Genomic DNA, 20,678 nt, shown 5'->3' with positions numbered 1-20,678 from the left:
AATGACTCTCTTTCTTTCGTTCAAAAGATGTTGCCGTAATCGCTTTTCGAATGGTTTTCAGTTGTGGGATTATAAGGCTAATGATAGGATAGAATATTATTGTAATACAGTACGAGTACAACAGTTTTTTAACTGAAAACCATTCGAAAAGCGATTACGGTAAAATCTTTTGAACAACGAAAGAGAGCGAAAGTCTTTCGTCATGATTTTATCCCACTTCCCACTATAATATGTACGTCATTCCAGCAAAAATATTACATTCCATATTTATTTCCGAGAACATATTCATTCAGTCACAGTTAAAGTAAAATATACTTGTGATGTAATATTTTAATGAAAATACGGTATCGTAGTTTTCTTTTGTTTCAAATTTAATTAACAAAGATTGATGTTTCAAATGTAATGAACAAAAATTTATGTACAGTATCTATAAATAAACTTTAATAAATGAATACTTTGTTTTACATCGTCCTGTGCTACCACACCATGGATTTGGCTACTTTGGGCTTGCTATGATGACGCAAGAGATCTGCCCTGGCAACTGTACCGACACTCACAGCTAGAGGTGCGTTGGTGCATCGTTTCCATTGTTTACTGGTTGTTACTGGTAAATATTTTTCAACCTAACGAAACTATTACCCTTTTAGAGGTCGACCCCCAATTTTTTGCCAAATAATTTGGTCTTAAAAACTCGAACTACACACAGGTATATACGGTAAATAAGGACATGGGGGCCAGGGTTTTTTTTTGGGGGGGGGCAGCACATATACGCGGATTTTTAACATCCACGGCTATCTCTGATACGTAACCCCCGCGTATGTTAAGGGCCGACTGTATAAACTGTACACTTCTCACATAATGTTATCTATCTTAAGTGACCAGAACAGATTTGTTTATACACTATTATAAAAATCTCATCCTAAAAAAACACACGTGACAAAACAAGTTTATATTGCACCTTTACCCATTTTAAGCCATGTCTCAATAAACTCATCCTGCCACTTATGTTCTAATGCATCACCGTTCAACCTGCCACTTTTGGACAGAACTCAATTTTCCGAGCTCAGATAACGGCCACACCCTGCAAACTGCTCGGCCACGAATTAATCCAGAGGGCACGGATCCAAAATTACGAGAATCGGTAGAATTCATGGAATTGTCACCCTCCAGCCAAACATGTCCTTTGGGAACCTGTCAACAAATAAATATATGTATGTTGGACCTACCTATAACACTACATTTCTTAAATGATTACCTTAATTAAAGAATAAGGTAAGATGAGTATTTGACCTCTATAACTAACAAAAGTGATATACTGTACAGTAATTAGTGTTACGAAAGGTGTAGCAATATACTTCAGAGGTGCACAGAGATTGGCTACAAATCTATATCAAACTAACACATCATGGAGATTTTCCTCTCAGTCTTACGTTTTTTTTTGATGCACACTAATGAGACCTTATCAAAAGCTCACAAGATATCCTCTACTGTAGTACTTTTATGATTCCAGTACAGTACTGTATATTGAAACTTCCCTTCCTCCACTGACTAGCAGCTGAACACTAAACTATTTGAAACCTGTTCAGAATATTACTAACCAGCATTAAGTATGTTTTGTCCATTGAGTGCATTTTCTGGTATATAAACTTGGTTTATGTCCCATTTAGGGTGTGAAAAAGCCTTTGAACCACCACTTATCATGATTTATGGAGTACCTCAGATTTTTGGCTAATTGAGGGAAATCCCCAAGTCTAACCTATCTGAGTTACTTGCTAATCCCTTAAAGATTTATGGATTAAATTAACTTCAAAAGTACACATGACTTAGCGAGCATACTTGATCCCAAGAAGAAAGGCCATCCATGAGTGCCATAATAATATGTATAAACACTAAGCTTTTGGGGAAGCAACCAGGAGGCAACAGAAGTGAAATTCCACTCTTGATGGCATCCACCACGGAAGTAATTGAGTGAAACCTCAAAATGTGCAACAATAGGTGGAAAGTAAGGGTACTGCAGCTATGTGAGGTCTTTTTCTAAGAGACCATTTTTGTGCTAAATGCTTACATACACATGGCCTTTCCTCCTTGTTTCTTTAACCACTTGTGTATGGGGTCCCCTCTGTGCTGTAAAAATGTCTTGTGCTAGTTAAATAAAATATTAAAAGTGGTATCCCTGAAGTGAAGGGGGTAACTACTACTTGTCTATCTGGTCACAGAGTGCATGTAGTTCTGGATGGTTTGTCCTCAACTACCACTATTAATGCCAGAGTGTTTCTGGGTTCTGTATGAGCACCAATTATTTATTTTTTACATATTAATGATCTCTTTTCAGTGACAAACAATTCTATTCACTCCTATGCACATGACAACCCTCTATAGATCCTTCACTCTAATTACCCCAGTCTCATGTGATGGAATTCTGAATGCAAGACAACAGACATCCTCATCTCTACACGAAGACCTCGCACATCTAGCTGAGTGGGGTGCATCCAACTTGCTTTCCTTCTATGCTACTAAAACAGAATAAATTATATTTAGCAACAGGGATAACACTTCACACTTCAGCGTAACTTTTGACATCATCATCATCATCCCACTATCCCATAGAATTGAAATTTTAGGTCTCGCCCTTATTTCAAGTCTAGTTCAGAACCAGGCTCTACTTCACTGATGAACAGTTGACAGCCATTATGTAAGTCAGATGTGCTCTCAGACAGAACTCGGTGGTAGTGGTATCATGGCACTTTGATTCCTAGATTTAGTGCAGAAAAAAACATCAAAATAATTGCCTTACTAGAAAACATTCAATACTACATAGTAATCTTAGGGATATCTCATCATTTTCTCTTCTATAGATAATTCCAGTAAGTGGTGTGATTAGTTACACTCAATGGTTCCACCACCACACACCCTTAATCAGCACACGAGAGCATTTGGGAGGATCCATGACCAAAACTGATTTATACCTCCGTCTAGGTTATTTACTCTAAAGTATTTCTAATAATTATTGGGATTTTAGGTGGATCAGGTAATCACTAAAGCAGATGAGACTACAGGGGGCCCCCTAAGTTCGCGGATTTTTATTTCGCGGTTCTCGGATGACACCCAGGATGTACCCAAGAATGTCTGTGGGTAGTTTTTAAGTTGCTGGCATTTTCGTGGCTGGGACAGGGAGTGTAATGATTGTTTATCATACCATAGCTTACAGCCCAGAGAAGAACAGCATATATAATAGTAGGTAGATGCCCACGTGGTAACCCATGTAGGTTGACACACCCTACAGTGAGATGAAGACCTGACTCAGGAGAGGTCACGGCCACTAGGTACCTGAGTTAATCCGGTGTTATGACCGTGTTACTCAAGAAACTACACCTGGACAAGCTGTCCAGACCTGACCCAGAGTCCTCACCGCCACGCAATTAGCTTAACCCGGCGACATGACCGTGTTAAAGAAACCACACCTAGCCAAGACACACCTGGGTGGTAATAATTAGGAGCATTACTGACTGGCGACATGACCACGCACCTGGACAAACACAGCCGTCCAGATCTAACCAGTTTAGTGTTAATTAGGAGAGGTCATCTGCCAGCTCTCCTCCAATATAAAGGCCCTGCAGCACCTTCCACGGGCATTACTTTCACATCACTGAAGACAGAAGATGGAACGGCTGGAGTCATTGAGTGGGGGGGGGGGGAGACTTCCCTCCCCAGCACCGCGTCTCCAGCTAGCAGAGTCTCCCACAGGAGACATAGTCCAGCAGCACCCGCTGGGCCTCCCTCAGGTCACACGTGAATCATTGTCAGAGCTATCCATAGGGTGAATTACTTAAGGTGGGAAGTGTATTCATTTCATGTGTGTGACCAAGAGTCAGTGTCTAGTAATGTAAATATAATGTTCTAGTAACTTCGATATAATGTGCTATTAATGTGTCTGTGTCATTGAGTGAATAATAAATAGCTGTACTTAGAATTGGTGTTTAGAAGGATTTCCCCTAAGAACGTACTTACAGCTAAATAACTAACCGGCCACTCTACCAAACTTCCTCACTTTACATTCCTACAACTAAATATTCTACCTATATGTATATCTTCTATACGAGTTTTGACTTGTTATAACCATAAATTCTTCCTATACTTTCTACCTCTAAATCCTCCCATTACAGGAACCATTTGTTCTAGAGACAGAAATTTCCTTTACCTGTATTGTAAATATGTGTGTGTGCGTGTGTGTAGACACACACACACACAAAACACATACAAATAAATAATGATGGGAAAAGACTCTTACAAATAATCAGAAACAATTTTATTAAAAATGTGACAGTCTACCCTCAATTCTGTGGTCTATTACAGTACAGTACAGTACAATATGGTCTCGATTTACGCGGATTTTGTTTACACGTTTGGTCATTTATGCGGCACCTTGCCAGACCGACAATTTTTATTTACGCGGTATTTTCCATCATTTACGCAGGAAGCGGCGCGGGCAGGGTGCGCACAAGGTCGCCCAGTTAACAAAACATTACCGAGTTCTTCACCCGCCACCCACCACAGCCAGCCCAAGTCAGTGATAGTGAGGATATGGACTTTGAGGGGTTTGACAAAGAGGCCCTGCAAGCCTCTGTGGTGGATAGCGATACAGGTGATACAAGTGATACAGGTGAGGGCCAATAATCTGCCCTCTGCCTTGGAACCAACCCCCCATCCCCGTGTGCCCAGCCATCTCTTCTACTAACCTAAGTCTTAAAAAACCTAATATTATTGATATTTCTCTTAAATATTAATTGTGTGTGCATACCATCATAAAATTAAGATGTTATTTTTACTAGAACGTACATATTGTATCGGAAAAAGTGTAATTTGGGGGTCAGCCCAGTCTCTATTTCAATTAATCCCACATGTTCTGTTATTTCGTTTACGTGTTCCTCGTTTCACGCGGACCTCCACGGGTTTAACTGACCGCGTAAATCGAGACTATACTGTACAGTGACCCCTCGTTTAACGAACGCCTCGGTTAACGAAATTTCGGTTTACGAACTGCCTTCCATAAGGATCTTCAATTCGGTTAACGAACAAAAATTCGGTTAACGAATTTCTTACGAACCGACCTCAACATGTTTTCGCTTGCACTGACTGGGCAACCAGCTTTAGTATCAGTCCGCCAATACATTAATCGGTTCTAGGGCTTAAATTCCTTACTATTTTAGTAAATATCAAGAAGTTTATACTATTCAATAATTTTAAAAGTTTAATATTCAATTTTTTAGTCATTTTAACGATTATTGAACATAATTGAAGGTAAAGTGACTAGTTAAATGCGCGGCATCCAGCCTCTTAACACAGCAAACAGGCGTTAGTCTCTCTCTGTTTTCACTGGAGGTAACATCTTGCTTGAGACTCTCTTCAACTAAACACTTTTTTTCTGTGTTTCCAAGCAAATTATTGGTCATTTTGAAATATATTTTACATATTGACAATATATAATGCAGTGCAGTGTTGATTTAAAGAAAATAATCTTGAATTACACCAAGAGAGCTAAAATTTTATGGGTGAAATGGCACCAAGGGGTGACTTCTCTTCCACCCCAATGCCTTCTCTTCTTCCTTCTCCTCCACCCCCATTCTAAATCCCATCATCATCATCATCATCATCCAGGAGCCTTCTACAAACACACCTCAAAGTAAGTGAACTTTTCTACCATTTTTGTTGAATTTAGGAAATTTTCGGTGAGCTGGAACCAATTACCCAAAAACCCATTGAAACAATGGTTTCGGTTAACGAACTTTTCGGTTTACGAACGACCTTCTGGAACGGATTGAGTTCGTTAACCGAGGGGTCACTGTACTTTATTAATATAGCACGGACTTGAGGGTAGACTGTCAAATTTTTAATAAATTTGTTTCTGATTATTTGTGAGAGGATTTTCCAATTATTATTTATTTGTATGTGTGTGTCTACACACACACAAACACATACACAATACAACAGATAAAAGAAATAATTGTCCTAAGGGTCATTTTGAGAACCTAAACCCCGCGAATTTGGGGGACCCGCTATATTTGCAAAATGACAGACGAGATGTCTTTTTATGTGTCATGCTAAATACTGTGAGACTAATTAGAGAATCTACGTACTGTAGCCTCAGGCTTTTATGCTTCAACATGGTAAATATACACTCACACTACTACAGTATACTATATAACCATACTCAGAGAATATTTACAGTGCAGTAGTTACAGCACAATCACTATGTAGCCAATCTAGCACAGAACATTTATATGATGTCTATTTACATTACAGTAAACCATTAATAAAGTTATAACTCTATAATAAAGTCATTATGTGCCTAATGTTGCAAAAGTATTAACAAAAGTTTATATTCTCAGGCACAATTATCACAAGAACTGAGCATGTACAGCTCCTCCCCGACTTATGATGGAGTTAGGGACCCAAATCCAGGTCGTAAGTCGAAATGGTCGTAAGTCGAGATGGTCGTAAGTCGAAAATGCTTAAATAAAACATAGAAAATCTAAAATGGGTGTCTCTTTTTCGTCTCAGCATCACAAAACTCTCACTTTTAAGCTTGCCAGCCATTTTAAAGTGAATTACAAACGAAAATTTTGGTACGACTGAGGCAGGTCGTAAGTGCAGGTGGTCGTAAGTCGAGTAGGTCGTAAGTCGGGGAGGAGCTGTAATCAGTAGTCACAATGTAACCACCTCAGCACAGTACAGTTAACAGTTACATGGCTTTTAATTACATTACACCACTAATACAGTCGCAACATGATAATAATATCCTTGTGCATAAACTACATCAGCATTAACAAAACTCAATGTTCTTTGGCACAATTACCATGAAAATCGAGAGCACTTGTTCCAGTGATACAAGCCACATAATACTTAAGTGGTGAGGGGAGGCATGGGCGGGAGTGTTACCAATGCAGAGCCACAACCCTGGTCCCGTTCCTTTCTCTAAGCTGAAAAAAATTGTGCCTTAGGGAGTTTTTACTGCATATTAGTCATGTGATGGTCCTGGATATTAACGAGAAGAGGTGAGACTTGATGTACAGTGCAGGAGAGCATGCTAAGTGACCAGACTCAACTCGCTCATATACTTCAAGTCACCCTAAAAAAAATCTATAAGGGATGGTGTGATGGAATGTGTAGCTGGTAAACTTAAGGGGTTGATAAATCACCATGGCTAATGTAATTGAAGAATAAGAGGTACAGTATATCTTAGTTCCTAGTAAGCAGTCTGTTAATACAAAATTCACTGCAGCTGTATAATTACTAGGCCTACCCCCTTGTGTGGGGTGTGAGTGGCCGGCCTAGAGTGACTAGCTCAAGGTCTCCCCACACATTTGACAGGGATACCGGGTGGAGGGATGACAAGTTTACCCCAACAATGCATAAATTCACCGCCACGTCTGGTCTAACTGTACCAAACCTGATGGTCTCAATTGCAGTTTTTCCAGCTGTTCTTCACCAGGGAAATCCTGTGGAGACAAATATGTATGCAGACTTGATAGCTGTTGTGTTAGTGGGTGAGATGACTGGGTGTACCATGGTAAATAAGACTGACATTGCCAAATTTCTGAAGCTTTTCATGTTAATGGGGCAAGTGAAATTGACAGAAATGATGCAGTACCGGTCCACTGACTCTTTTTACTACCATCCCCTATATTGACAAACTATGAGTGGAATATGCTTCAAAGCCATCATAAGATACTTCCACTCATAAAACAACAAGGCAGTGCCCCAGATAACACCTATAAGCTGATCAGGGTGCACACAGTGAAGGAATACTTTACTGAGAGGTTCAGGACGGCGTACACACCTGTCGCAGGTTGGAGGCATGACCGGGCCACCCTTCATTCAGGGTCTATCAGCCCAACAAGCTAGACAAATACATCCCAGCAGAGGCCGGGTCTGGCCATGTGTACAACTTAGAAGTATACAGTGGCAGGTAAAAGTCGACCCACGACATGGTGTGTGACCTCATACATCCTCTGCTGCACAAGGGGTACATGTTATACATGGACAACTACTACAACTCAGTATCCCTGTGTGAGAGTCTCTTCAGTGAAGGAGTCTACATGTGTGGCACCATGAGGCTAATTGGTGGGGCACCGAAGGAGCTGCAGGTGATGGCCAAAAAGAAGATGGCGGATGACACTGTTGTCGCAAGATATAAGGGGGGGGGGGCATGATGGTGCTGCTATGGAAAGACAAGAGGATTGTCCCTAAGGTCGCAACCTTCCATTCCAATGACACAATCCCGAAGGTTTGCTGCACCAAGGTCAAGGTTGAGGGCCACAGCACACTGAAGGTGGAGACCATCAACAAGTCTGCCGTGGTGGAGAACTATATCAGCATATGAGTACAGGGGTGAACCACTTCCACCAAATAGTGAAGTATTATCACTTTACAAAACAAACACAGAAGTGGACCAAGAAGATACTGTTCTACTTCCTGTAGATTGTGGTCTGCAATGCGTTCGTCTTATATACAGTAATAAATTCACCCATGACAAACCAAAATTGATGCTACTCCACTTCCATGAAACCATCAGTATAGCCCTCATCAACTTTGTCCCAGTTGAGTGGCCTTTTTTAGTCATGTCCTCCACCACACTCCTGATCGTGGTGACCCACACCCAACCTCAGCCGCAGATGATGACTACCTCTCTCAATGACACTCATCCACAAGCAGGGCAGCAGGAACAAGCCCCACCTTCACCACCTGCTAGCCTACCTAGCCTCCAAGCAGAGCAGCAGGACCAGGGTGTTGCTGTACAACTGAGGATTACTGGTGGGGAGAAACCCAGGAAAACAAAGGTATTATAATGGACAATGATTATCGACTGAAAAAAGAAATTGGTCATTCTCTCATCAAGATCACTTACAAAAAGCGCCTGAAATGACAGGTGCGCACCAAGAAAGGAGTCAGGAAGGATAATGCCCAGTGTAGAATATTCCACTGCTTGGTCAACTGCTACACTCATCACAGCAGTATTGGGTGTAAATTTAATTTTTTACATTACACTGTTTAACATCAATTTATTAACATTATTTGATAGGTATGGGATATCATTGTTGTTTTGTATAGGCAGGGTTGTGTTTTAACCCAACCTATGGAATTAACACTGTTCTGGCTCATGAACAGATTGCCTTGGGAACAGGGACCAGGAATGTAACCAGTTCAATTGTCATGGTATCTCAAATTTATGAAATTTTTTACATGATTTACAACAGCATCTTGTCATTTATCATTTATGACACTTTTTTCCAACCCTGGTTGCCACAGAGGGAGTACGCCTAGTACAGTAATTATACAGCAACAATGAAAGAGTTAATCAGTGATGAGGTACATTAAGCTGACTCTGGTAATGCTGAGGAGTATATAGACACGTTTCTAAAGCTTTTGACAAATTAAATTAATAGCACATCAGTATACAATGCTGTATTTTGGTGGACAAAAGTCCCTTCCCCCAGCCTTCCCTCTCTGGCCCCATCCCCCGTCATACGCACTACACAGTGCACCATCTGTTGGACGATTACAGCACTTCCCTCAGTTGCTTTGTTATTCGAACCTCAGGTGATTCAGTCATATTATAGCTGGCTAAGGGAAGGGACTTTTGTCCACCATTGTGCATAGTCTTCCAAGTTCTGAAGTAGAAATTCATTGCACCCATTTTAGTCATTATACTGTATAGCACATTTGTTTTTGAGGGGAGGGGGTGGGGGAGTACCGTATGTGCTGATACATGTACACACAGTAAAAAAAGTATCGCGCAGAGGGGGGGGGGAGTCAACTGACTTCCGTAATGATCCATACATCACCTGATGTGTTCATGTTCAGTTATACCATCAACTATATATACGGCAGGATATGCCATTAGCAACAGATATGTGAGGACACCGGGGCTACCACCATAACACAGGACCAACAACATATTCCACTATCCCTCGTGTGTGGTGTCATATTGTTTTGCACATAACCTGTGCGGTACTTTTTTACTGTGTGTACATGTGTCTGACTTCTTTGCTTCCAACCTTCTAGAGGTCCCGCAGAGGTCAGTAAATAATGTGAGTGAGCAAACACTTGAGTTAGAACAAGCACTACTTCATGCAGCCTCCTTGTACAGTACAGTGTACTATATCAAACTTTTCTCCTCATTTAAGGATCTCCAAGCATTACTTTTCTTCTTCCCAGTAAAGTACCAAATGTTCAGTACTCTATTTTCAAACTTTGCTTTTATAAATGACTAGATTATGAAATGTAGCAACTATAGTTGACTTACAATTTGAGTCCTAAATCCATTCTTGACTTTGTCGCCGCCGAGGCCAGTGACCCGCTTGCAGATGTGGTGATGAGGGTTGGTAGGGGAGCGAGCTATGATGACGTCTCCTCTACTGATGCGGTTCAAGCGGGCAGATAAATGTTCAGTAAGAATAACATCCTCCGAGAAGATAGTTGGTTCCATTGAGGGGCCTTTACACTGGGGAGGTGGAGAGAGACAAAGAAAATCAAACATGGCTTATAATTTGTGGTACAGTATTTCCTATTCACATAATCCTTAGAATGATCCCTTACTCTAATTCTCCCAAGTAGCATTTGAGTGATTAATTTTCAGGTAAAATAAGCTAGGGGAATGGGGTGATCTGAATAAGGCACAACATACAGTACATCTTTTCTCTCAGTGTTGAATAAAATGTCTCACCAAGTCTGCCAGCGATGCTCTTCCAAGAAAGCAAAATAAAAGAATACCATCGGTTATTTGACTGGGACCTGCGGGGATTGTGTACGATTTACCATGATTTAAATGGGATTCTGGTCAGGATAGTTGTGGGCATTACACTATTATTTAAATGCTGAATGCATTATCACTATCTTCCTTAATTTTTCAACTTGCAATTTCGGGTAGATATATGTAATTTTCTTCATTTTGTTTTTACTCCGTTACATGTACACACAATCATTTAACTAAAAATTTTGAGAAAATTTTTTTATAAGGTCAAAAACACTTCTTACATGTGCTGGGTAGGGGGAAGGGGAGGATGGAGCAGCATTGCCAGCTCACTGTCTCATGCATAGTAACAAGATTGCCAAGTGGCAATGCAATATATATTTTTTCATTCATTTTTTTTTATTCATCACATTTACTGGTACAATATTATTTTATGTTCTGTATAAACAATAGCTTCCACACGCAAACCATCCTCTGGGCAATGTGACACAGTTCAACTGCTTAGCCTGATAGTCACCAGGGACGGGCAGAGCCCCCCTTGAATCCCACATGGGTCGTACATGTTATGTACACTCCAAGTTTGTGTCATTATATCTTGGAATATTGCTAGCTATTGCACATTGCTTTTTCATAGCAGTGACAATGCAGGAAAAGCATTTAGGTAGCGACCATCATAAAACTGATCTTTGACATCACATAGTGGTAAATGGTGTTGATTTTTTAACATCGAAAAACTGATCGATCTGGTATAGATCCATCGTATAATGGTAATTGCCTGTATTCTCTCTCCACACACATGACCCCTTCCCACTACCATCATAATCCTGCAGCTGCCTCCTTAAATATTATGGTCTAGAGAAGAACATCTCACATAGACCATCCTGCACTACACTGTAAATAGATTAACAAAAGAAAGTTGAGATGTCATAGGAAAACTAAACAATTCCCCTTTAATTACGAGCAGAATTATGTACAGTACTGTACAGTAACTCAAAAAAGTACTGCATCTACCAACAAGGAGGGTTGGTATGCAAGGCCCTGTGGCATCTTACTGCAATACATTTGGTAACCGAACTTCATATTAATTGCGCTGGAATAAATGCACATTGCATTACTAATGTTAAACTACTGTATATACCAAAGTAAATGCATGGCCCAATATCTATCATCTGTGCTTTCATAATGCTTCACAAGGAGTATGGACAGATACTTTTTTGAGATACTGCACAGGAGAAATCAACATTAGTGGAAAAAGTCAGTTTAACATTTACATACGGAAGGCCAGATACTACACACTGATCAGTTGCTAAAGAATTTAATCAACAAAAACCCAGACTGCCATCACCTACAGTACAGTACAGAGATGAAATATAAGTTCTCAACCCAAATCAATCTTTACCACGACAAAGTCTCCAACAAACTCGAGGGTGCAGTGAGCAATGCATCCATACTGGACCATGTAACCAGCCACTCCCAGCCACTTGCCCAGGAGGCGGTAGACACCCGACCGCATCACACTAGAGCTGCATCCTGCCACCAGTCCTCAAGCTGGAATAAAGCTTTAGGAGTTTACTTACGCCAGGATGTGCAATTAACAAATGGGATGGGTTACAGGGTATTTAATAATGGATATGTTTTTATATGTAGATAGATGCCAAAGATGTAGGCTACAGTATAAACAAAAGCTGGCATACAAGACTCACACATAAAATAGAATACAGTAAATAAAACGTATAACTTAAAATGAATTACAAGTACGTACAGAGTGAATTCCATTTTTTTATGCCTCACTGTACAGGAGCAGCAGTCCTATCCACCTGACTACACAAGCAATTATAAAGTACTGTACATGTAATATAACTTATCATACACAAGATGAACAAACAACACTTACCTAAACGTCACCCAATTAACAACTTTTGCTAAATTAATATCTACCGCAAGCAACCATTCAAGAATTAGCATAACCATTCCCCATCTCTCCATTACACCAAATATAACTAAACTTATCCCATACAATATAATTATACTTACATCTATATTAAAGTGGGCGTATAAGGTAATCTAAAGTTAAAACTACATACACGGTTGTTTCAGAGAATTGACTTTGTTGACGTCTGCTGACTGGCGGTCTACTCACATCATGTCTGGCTCCTCTGTCCTCCATCAATGTTTCAGTGGCAACAAAGACCAACATTATGAAATGGCTTAGTTTTTTTTTCTGATTATTTTCTTTTTTTACTTTTTACTTTTATCCTCTTCGCCACTGATCGGCTTGTTAGCCGCTTGGGCGATCGGTCACGTCTCTTTTCATTTATATTCTTCGCCACTGATCGGCTTGTTAGCCGCCCGGGCGATCGGTCACGTCTCTGTCACGCACTGTTGGCAAATACTGGGCATGCACCGGCTCCTGAATGTACCTGAACCCGCTCCAGTGTTGGTCAAGTCTTCTCTTGAAAGAGCTCACTCGGTGACGTCACAACACTCTCTGGTAGATTGTTCCAAGAGTTTACAACCCTCACTCCGAAAAAGTTTGCCCTCACGGTTTTCTGGACTTGCGGCTTCTTCAATCTTGAGCTTTCTGTGACCGCTTGTGGGGCGAGCGTCCGCCAGCTCAAGTAAGGACACTCAACAGGTAGTGCCCCTGAGATGCTTATACACACCTCAACTAGGTCCCCCCTTGCTTGCGTCTGTATAAAGCTAGGCAAGTTCAGGCTCCAATCTCTCCAGGGGCAGCTTTCTGAGGTGCCGAAGTGCAGGCACCAGTCTGGTGGCCCTCCTTTGAACATTTTCAACCAACTGACAGTCCCTAGCATATCTCGGGGACCAGATGGGGTGACAGTACTCCAGATAGGGAAGCACTTCACTCCTGAAGATCTCTACGAGGGACGGACCGTCTAGATATCGGAACGACCTTCTTATACGACCCAGTAATTTATTTGCCTGATTTACCTTCTTCTCGCAATGGCCTGAGAACTTCAGCTCCTTGTCAACATACACACCTAGGTCCTTCTCACACACAGTCTCCAACTAGTGCACTTTCTTCATCCCGTTGGGACATATGATACCTCCTTACCATTGGTACGCTCCAGGTGCATCCTCTTACACTTCGTGACATTGAATCTCAGCAGCCATTTCTTCGACCATTCCTGGAGCCCACAGAGGTCCTTCTGCAGCTCTTCACAGTCCGCTTGGTTCTTAATTTCCCGAAATAACTTGCCATCATCGGTAAACATTTGTATGGAGGAGTGTACAACGTCAGGCATGTCATTTATGAAACAAACAAACAACAGCGGGCCCAATACACTGCCCTGTGGTACCCCACTTGTTACAGGTACAGATGACGATTTCGTGCCATTAATCACCACACACTGCTTGCGGTCATGTAGAAAGTCTTCTATCCACGCTAGGACATTTCCCCGAATTCCGTACCCTTCCAGTTTGATTTTCAGCCTTTCGTGGGGTACACTGTCGAAAGCCTTGGCAAAATCTAGGTAAATATTGTCGATATTACCACCCCGTTCTAGAATATGGGTTCAAATATCCAATACCTTGAGCAATTGTGTTAAGCAAGAGCGCCCCGGCATAAAACCGTGTTGGCAATCGTTTACAAGGTTGTTTCGTAGTAGATGTTCCATCGCGGCATCTCTGATAATACTGTACTCTCAAGTACTTTACATATTATGCTGGTCAGGCTCACCGGTCTATAGTTGTTCGTGGAGTGACTATCGCCCTTCTTGAAGATAGGACTCGCATAAGCCACTTTCCATTCACTGGGGACCATTTGTTCATCCAGGCATTTACAAAACAGAATCTTCAGGGGCTCTGCAAGCTCGTTGCACAGCTCTCTTAGCACTCTAGGATGCACCATGTCAGGTCCAGGACTCTTATGGACCTTTAGCCTGGACAGTTTATTTCTAATACCCTCTTCTGTGAACACAATGTGGGTCAGTGCTGTGTCGAACCGTCTGTCCTCAAACGCAGGAAGGTTAGTTGCATCCTCTCTTGTGAACACTGAGGAAAAGAAACTGTTCAATGCCTCAGCTTTATCCTGGTCAGAATCTGCGTAACTACCATCTTCAAGCCTCAGGTCTGATACTCCTACTCGCGTTTTCAATTTCGACTTTGCATAGCGGTAAAACGCCTTTGGGTTTGACTTGACCTCGCGTGCAACCAGCCTTTGGAACTCCTTTTCAGCCCTCCTACATTCTATCTTTGCTTGGTTTCTGGCTCTTGCATACATCCTCCTGTCTTGCTCATCGTTTGACCCAACCCACGTCTTGAATTTCTGGGTTTTCTTCTTAATTTTGTCGACCGCCGCATGGTTCATGTGTAGGGATCCCCTCGTATTCCTAGAAGCACTGGGTTTGGTCTTGGGTATATATTTATCGATCAAATAGGTCATTTTACTAGTTATGATATTCAGCGTAGTGTCTGCGTTCTTGTACCTTAATAAGTCAGGCCAGTTGATACCCCTCATCTCTTCCCTCATCCCATTGTAATTTCCCTTGTAATATTTGCACCTTGGCCTGGCCTTATCTTGAACTAGGTAACAGTTAAATCTGAATGACAACACTGTATGGTGACTGGTGCCAACTGGGGTAAGGTGTTCCAGTTTGGCCACCATACCCTCCTCGTTTGTTATGATGAGGTCAAGTGGCTTGGGTGTTTGTTCCCCTCTGTAATGTGTCGGGTCTCTCACATGTTGGAACAGAAAATTATCTCTCAGAGTTTCTACAAAAAGAGTAGCAGGATTATTCAAGTCATTCGGGGTGGACTCGTTTCTCCAGTCGATGTCGTCATAGTTAAAGTCCCCCATGATAAGGAGGTGGCTGGGGTTGAGCATCGCCGCATTGTTTATTAAGGTTCTTAAGTTCCTTTGATTTAGTGGGCCACAGTTTGGGGATCTGTAGATACACCCGACGATAAGTAAGTCCCCTCCCTTTAATTTAATTTTACACCACTTGGACTCTTCAAAGACATCCTCTCCCTGTACCCTCGCCTGGCTGGCTCTAAGGTCTTGCCTAGCGTAGATAACCACACCCCTCCTGCAGGATTCTTGAGTTAGGTTCGTAAATGAGTCATATCCAGCAATACTGAACTCACATTCCTCTGGGTCGATTCTCCTGTTCTTGTACAACAGTTCTACAACTCCTACAATATCTGGTTGGTGTACTCTTAGTAGTGTTTCAAACTCCTCTCTCTTATCAAGGAACGTGTCAGTATAGCTTATTACGACATTCGCTTGTGAATTTGTTCTCAGTAACGTTCCTGCTCTTAGTATTGAACCCGCTTCCCCCATCTCAAGCAGAAGCTGCAGCATTTAAGCAAGGCCACTGTATTTTGCAGGGTGTGGTTAGAAATACTGTTTACACAGCTCGTTCTCCTGTCCGTAGGCTGAGCTGGTGCCGCTTCCCGGTGGGGGTTGAGTGGGTGGAGGGTGCACTGTAGGGAGTGACAGTTTGGCAAAAGTTTTCAAAATCTAATTGCTTGGGTTGATTATCACCATCGGCCACGCTGGTTTCGAATATGTTTGAGTTTTACATCATTGCATTAGAAGGTTTGTGATGGCCTTTTGGGCTTGGCATGCAAAACCGTAAATAATAAAGGGACTGGCAATGTGGCACAACCTGTTAAAATCAAGTTATTGAATTGATTATTCGACTACTGTGTACACTGGTTCATAATATGCTATTGTTTACAATCAGCGCCACAAATTATGCCGCATATTTTTGCTGCAAGTCACCACATAATGATATTTCGAAAAAACTAGTTTGTTTATTAACGGGTGTATAGATTCCCGTGGGAATGAATTCAGTGACATTCCCGCTCATGGAATATTTACCAAACCTGTATATGTGCCAATGGCAGGCCAATGGCAATATTTACAGAGTTTGCTGGAGGCTCCCTGACGCAATGCCCTGAATTTATTCCACGGAATCTATTCACGCCGTTGGTAATATTCGCATTCAGGACTGATCAATCTAATTGCGCCTGGGTAGCTTGACTTGGACAGTTAAGGACATTGTAAATCTCAGTCCAGACTTTTGAATAAAATATTGTTCAATAGGTGGTGATATTGAAGTGCTGGAAAGTTGCTTTTTTCTGTGTTGTTTTGCAGCATTCAAAGGGCCGCCACCAAGATGGGTCGTCCTAAGATTTCTAGCAACACTCAGCTAAAGCAGGGTAACGATAAGGTGTTCCGGGTTCGATGCCTCTGCCATCTAACAAGTTGCCTCTTGCTCAGCAGTTAAAGTGCCCTGGCTATGAAGCAGAAAAACGAGAGGTTAAGGAGAAGAACAAATGCTTTTGATTATAGGCGGATGCCACCAAGGTGACCTGAGAAGGTACTGATGTATAGGAAGGCCACTGTCCCCACTATCTCTGAAATCAGGGTGAAAAATGAGAGTCTACCACCTGTGGAGGATGCGGAGGGAGACGATGATGATGAAGGGAAATGGACAGAAACAGAAAAAGGAAGAAAAACGAAGAACGGGAAGCTGAAGATGAGGTTCGAGGATATAGCTGAGAAGCGTTTGATGTGGCAGACGACAGCAAAGTGCACGAATAACCTTATATAGTGCTTCCTGGCAGCCCAGAGGAAACCGAAGGAGGGTTGCATTGATGGCGTTGACAAAATTGTGACTGCTAAGCTGAAAGAAGAGAGGGAGAAGGAAGGAAGAGGGCAAAAGAAAGGCTGAGGAAAAGAGAGGAAAACTGAGAAGATGAGGCCAAAGAGTAAGGAGGAGATGGAGAGGATGTCGTAAAGTGTCAGGCAGTGGATGACAGTGCTCAGGAAGAAGATAGTGATTATATGATGTCAATGACAATGAGTTCGCTATGGTTTACAGGAGAGCAAGATCAGAGAAAAGGAAAAGGGAGAAAGAAGTCGGGTGATTGGTATCTCCGAGAAACTGCTGACAGGTTCAAGGTATCCAATGATGCAGTGGCTCACATAGCAAACAACACCATCAGAGCGTAGACAACATCATAACTAAAGGGACAAGTCTAAAGTGACTAACTGGAAGAAAGTGGAGAGACGTATGTGGTGACTTGCAGCAAAACACGCATAATTTTGTAGCGACAGCCAAAAAACAATAGCATATTATGAACCAGTGTACACAGTAGCTCTAATAATCCCAATTCAATAACTTGATTTTAACAGGTTGTGCCACATTGCCAGTCCCTTTATTATTTACAGTTTTTTCACATTTTTCATGCCAAACCCAAAAGTATCCACACAAACCTTCTAATGCAATGATGTAAAAACTCAAACATATTCGGAATTAGCGTACGATAGACAAATAATCCAACCCAAGCAATTAGATTTTGAAAAACTTTTGCCAAACTGTCACTCCCTAGTGCACTGCTGCCCCTGGCCCTGTGTCGCACACTTGTTTCCACTCACTCCTCCCTGAGTATAACCCATGTACACCTGTCCCCTGCTCCTCCCACTCCTCCCTCTTCTGCTTCAGTTCTGCAGGAGCTTTTTGTGCTGTTCCCTCTGCATTATCAGTAAGCGGTTCAGGAATAAATACATCCCGAAATGCCTCAGCCCTTGCTAAGTTTTTGCCTGCCGTAATAACTTGCCATTTCTCCTCCTCACCTCCCAGTGTGACCTCCTATCGAATAGACCCTTTCCTATGATTTTCGTGTTAATAAAGTCTTTCATAATGAACTTGTAAGAATATCTTTCCAAATCCGTGCCCGGTTGTAGCGACAATAGGTATACTGTAGCTAATGATATCTTTGATGATCGTTATTTATCATTTCACCATTTATCAGCCCATTAGCCGTTCTGGCGGTTAAAGGGTTCCACTTATCATTTATTTTTCAAGCAAAATTTCCGAAAATAGTTTCTGATGGTTGACGATAGTATGTATTCAAAAAATCATATTAAACTCCTGTATTTCTGCAAATTCTGTTTATACCCATGTAAATATATTTTTAATCACCTTCAAATAGTTAGTTATCAATACTGTACATTTTCAAAATTTTCTCCCTCATTTCTTCATGGCTGAGGAATCTCCAGTCCAGCTTATTTTACCTAAAGATTAACCGGTTTACTAAGCTGCCTGCAGTCTACCAAGCTGGAGTTGGTCCACTGGGAATATTTACTCTGTAGTGACAATTAACTTAACCTAGGTTAGGTTAAGTTATGTTAGGTTAAGTTAGGTTAGGCTAATGGATGCTACAGTTTAATTATCCCAGTAGACTGCATAATATAGTAGCACTGATTAACCAACCTGTAACAAGACGGATCTTGCATAAAGAATATTTATATATATAGGTAGAATATTTAAGAAGAGAAATGTAAAGAGAGGAACAATTTGGTAGCGTGGCCGTTGTTAATTATTTGAACTGTCAATACACTTATCTTATACGTCAATACACATCTATTACGTTCTTAAGGACGACTTCTCAAACACCGCTTCGTCACAACTGTTTATTAATTACGACAATGACATGGACAATAACACCTTCTATCGAAGTTACTAGGACATCATATTACGTTACTAGGACATCATATTACGTTACTAGACACTGATTCTCGGACACGAACAAGAAATGAATACACTTCCCACGTAACTCATCCCATGGAAAGCTCTGACAAAAACTCACATGACCTGGGGGAGGCGTAGCAGGTGGTCCTGGGTTGTCTCCATGGGAGACTGCTTAGCTGAACACCGGAGGGAAGTCTCGCGCCCGACCTGAGGCGGCTGCCTCCAGCCCTCTCTGTCTGACTTCTCTCGAGCGGGACTCGGGACATTGTAGCTGGCCCTTCTTGGTTACAAGACACACTCTCTCTCTCTCTTTCTCGTTGGGGAGGGTTACGACGTCCTATATATTGGGAGACGAGCTGTCAGGTTGAGCTGAAAGGGGGGCGGCGAAGGGTCTCCTTCCATTTGACCCCGCTAATGTAAGGTCAGGTCTGGACTTTTTCAGAGCTATAAGTTGTTGTATATTTTGGAGAAATCTTCAGATGAATGGGGTCTTGTTAACATCGTTGGTGGGGCCGTGTGACATGAGAGGCTCTGGTTGATTTGTGGCCCCTTGACTTGGGCTGCGAGGGGTCCCTTTACATTTGACCTCCCTAATGTCGGGTCAGGTCTGGACTGTTTCTGGTCTGATAACCCATCACTACAAACCTAACACTAACATTACCCAACCTCACCCCCCTAAATAGTGTTAAGAATGGTTAATCTTTAGCCGGTTCATGCCCAGTACTTGCCAAGTGGTTAACAAGCCGATCTCTGGCAAAGAGGATAAAAGTACATAGTACTGTATATAAGCCCCACTTCTGCCAAGTTGTTTTAGAAGTTCTGACAAAAGTTGATCAACTCCACTCACCTTGTCAGCTTCCTAGTTTGTCAGGTGGTCGATCTATTCTGTTACACACTGTTGGCAAGTACTGTATTGGGCATGTATGGGCTCTTGAATGTTCAGTCAGTAAAATAAGTTTCGACCATCCCAAGGTTGATGGAATAGACTGATGCCGGTAACAACAGGTGTAAGTTTACAGTTTTCACACAATGTTTATGTTGTTATGCACTACAAGGTGGTCGATACATTTTTATTGACTACCTGAATACAGCACATTTATCTTCAAAGGGCTAGTAGCTTGGTTTTTGTTTAATTTTTGTTTCATACACACCTGTACTGGTAACACAGTATTTTATATCAGTGAAAAATGTTATACTGCCTATGGTCAAGGATAGCATGAGCCAGGAGCACTTATAATACTGCAAAATTTATATAAAAAAGTGTTCACAATACAACAGTACAGTACACTATATACAGTAGTTATGTAATGAAGAAGAAAGTGAAAGAAATATGTACAATTAAAGATATCGGACTTGATAAATGTTAGAAAAATAACTCAACAAGCAAGTGGGTGAATGAGTGAGTCGGTGGATGAGAAAACACA

The 20,678-nt window shown here is 41.6% G+C and overlaps 1 protein-coding gene across 2 annotated transcripts; it reads right to left on the bottom strand.

The window, feature by feature from the left end:
• Nucleotides 1-743: 743 nt before the first annotated feature.
• LOC121871222 (mitochondrial inner membrane protease subunit 1-like) lies at nucleotides 744-12,882 on the bottom strand. 2 transcript variants are annotated; one of them, XM_042373416.1, is made up of 4 exons: nucleotides 12,835-12,882; nucleotides 12,150-12,298; nucleotides 10,304-10,501; nucleotides 744-1,191 (listed from the first exon to the last, which is right to left on the bottom strand). In XM_042373416.1, exons 2-4 carry the CDS (start codon nucleotides 12,261-12,263, stop codon nucleotides 1,018-1,020), a joined length of 486 nt encoding a protein of 161 aa, XP_042229350.1. In that variant the 5' UTR covers nucleotides 12,264-12,298; nucleotides 12,835-12,882; the 3' UTR covers nucleotides 744-1,017. The 2 variants fall into 2 exon arrangements, with proteins under 2 accessions (XP_042229350.1, XP_042229349.1); XM_042373415.1 differs by having other exon boundaries at nucleotides 745-1,191; nucleotides 12,785-12,875.
• Between the last annotated feature and the right edge of the window lie 7,796 nt (nucleotides 12,883-20,678).

Source organism: Homarus americanus, unplaced genomic scaffold, assembly GCF_018991925.1.
Source record: "Homarus americanus isolate GMGI-L3 unplaced genomic scaffold, GMGI_Hamer_2.0 scaffold40565, whole genome shotgun sequence".
Taxonomy (NCBI): domain Eukaryota; kingdom Metazoa; phylum Arthropoda; class Malacostraca; order Decapoda; family Nephropidae; genus Homarus; species Homarus americanus.
The sequence above is the reverse complement of the archived record's forward strand: the minus strand, read 5'-3'. Positions and strand labels throughout refer to the sequence as shown.

Coding starts and splice junctions, on each gene's coding strand:
- LOC121871222 (XM_042373416.1), bottom strand. CDS start 12,263: ATGCGGTCGGGTGTCTACCGCCTCCTGGGCAAGTGGCTGGGAGTGGCT. Junction 10,502..12,149: donor TTGTTGGAGACTTTGTCGTG/GTAAAGATTGAT, acceptor CCACCTCCCCAG/TGTAAAGGCCCCTCAATGGA. Junction 1,192..10,303: donor ATGGATTTAGGACTCAAATT/GTAAGTCAACTA, acceptor ATTTGTTGACAG/GTTCCCAAAGGACATGTTTG.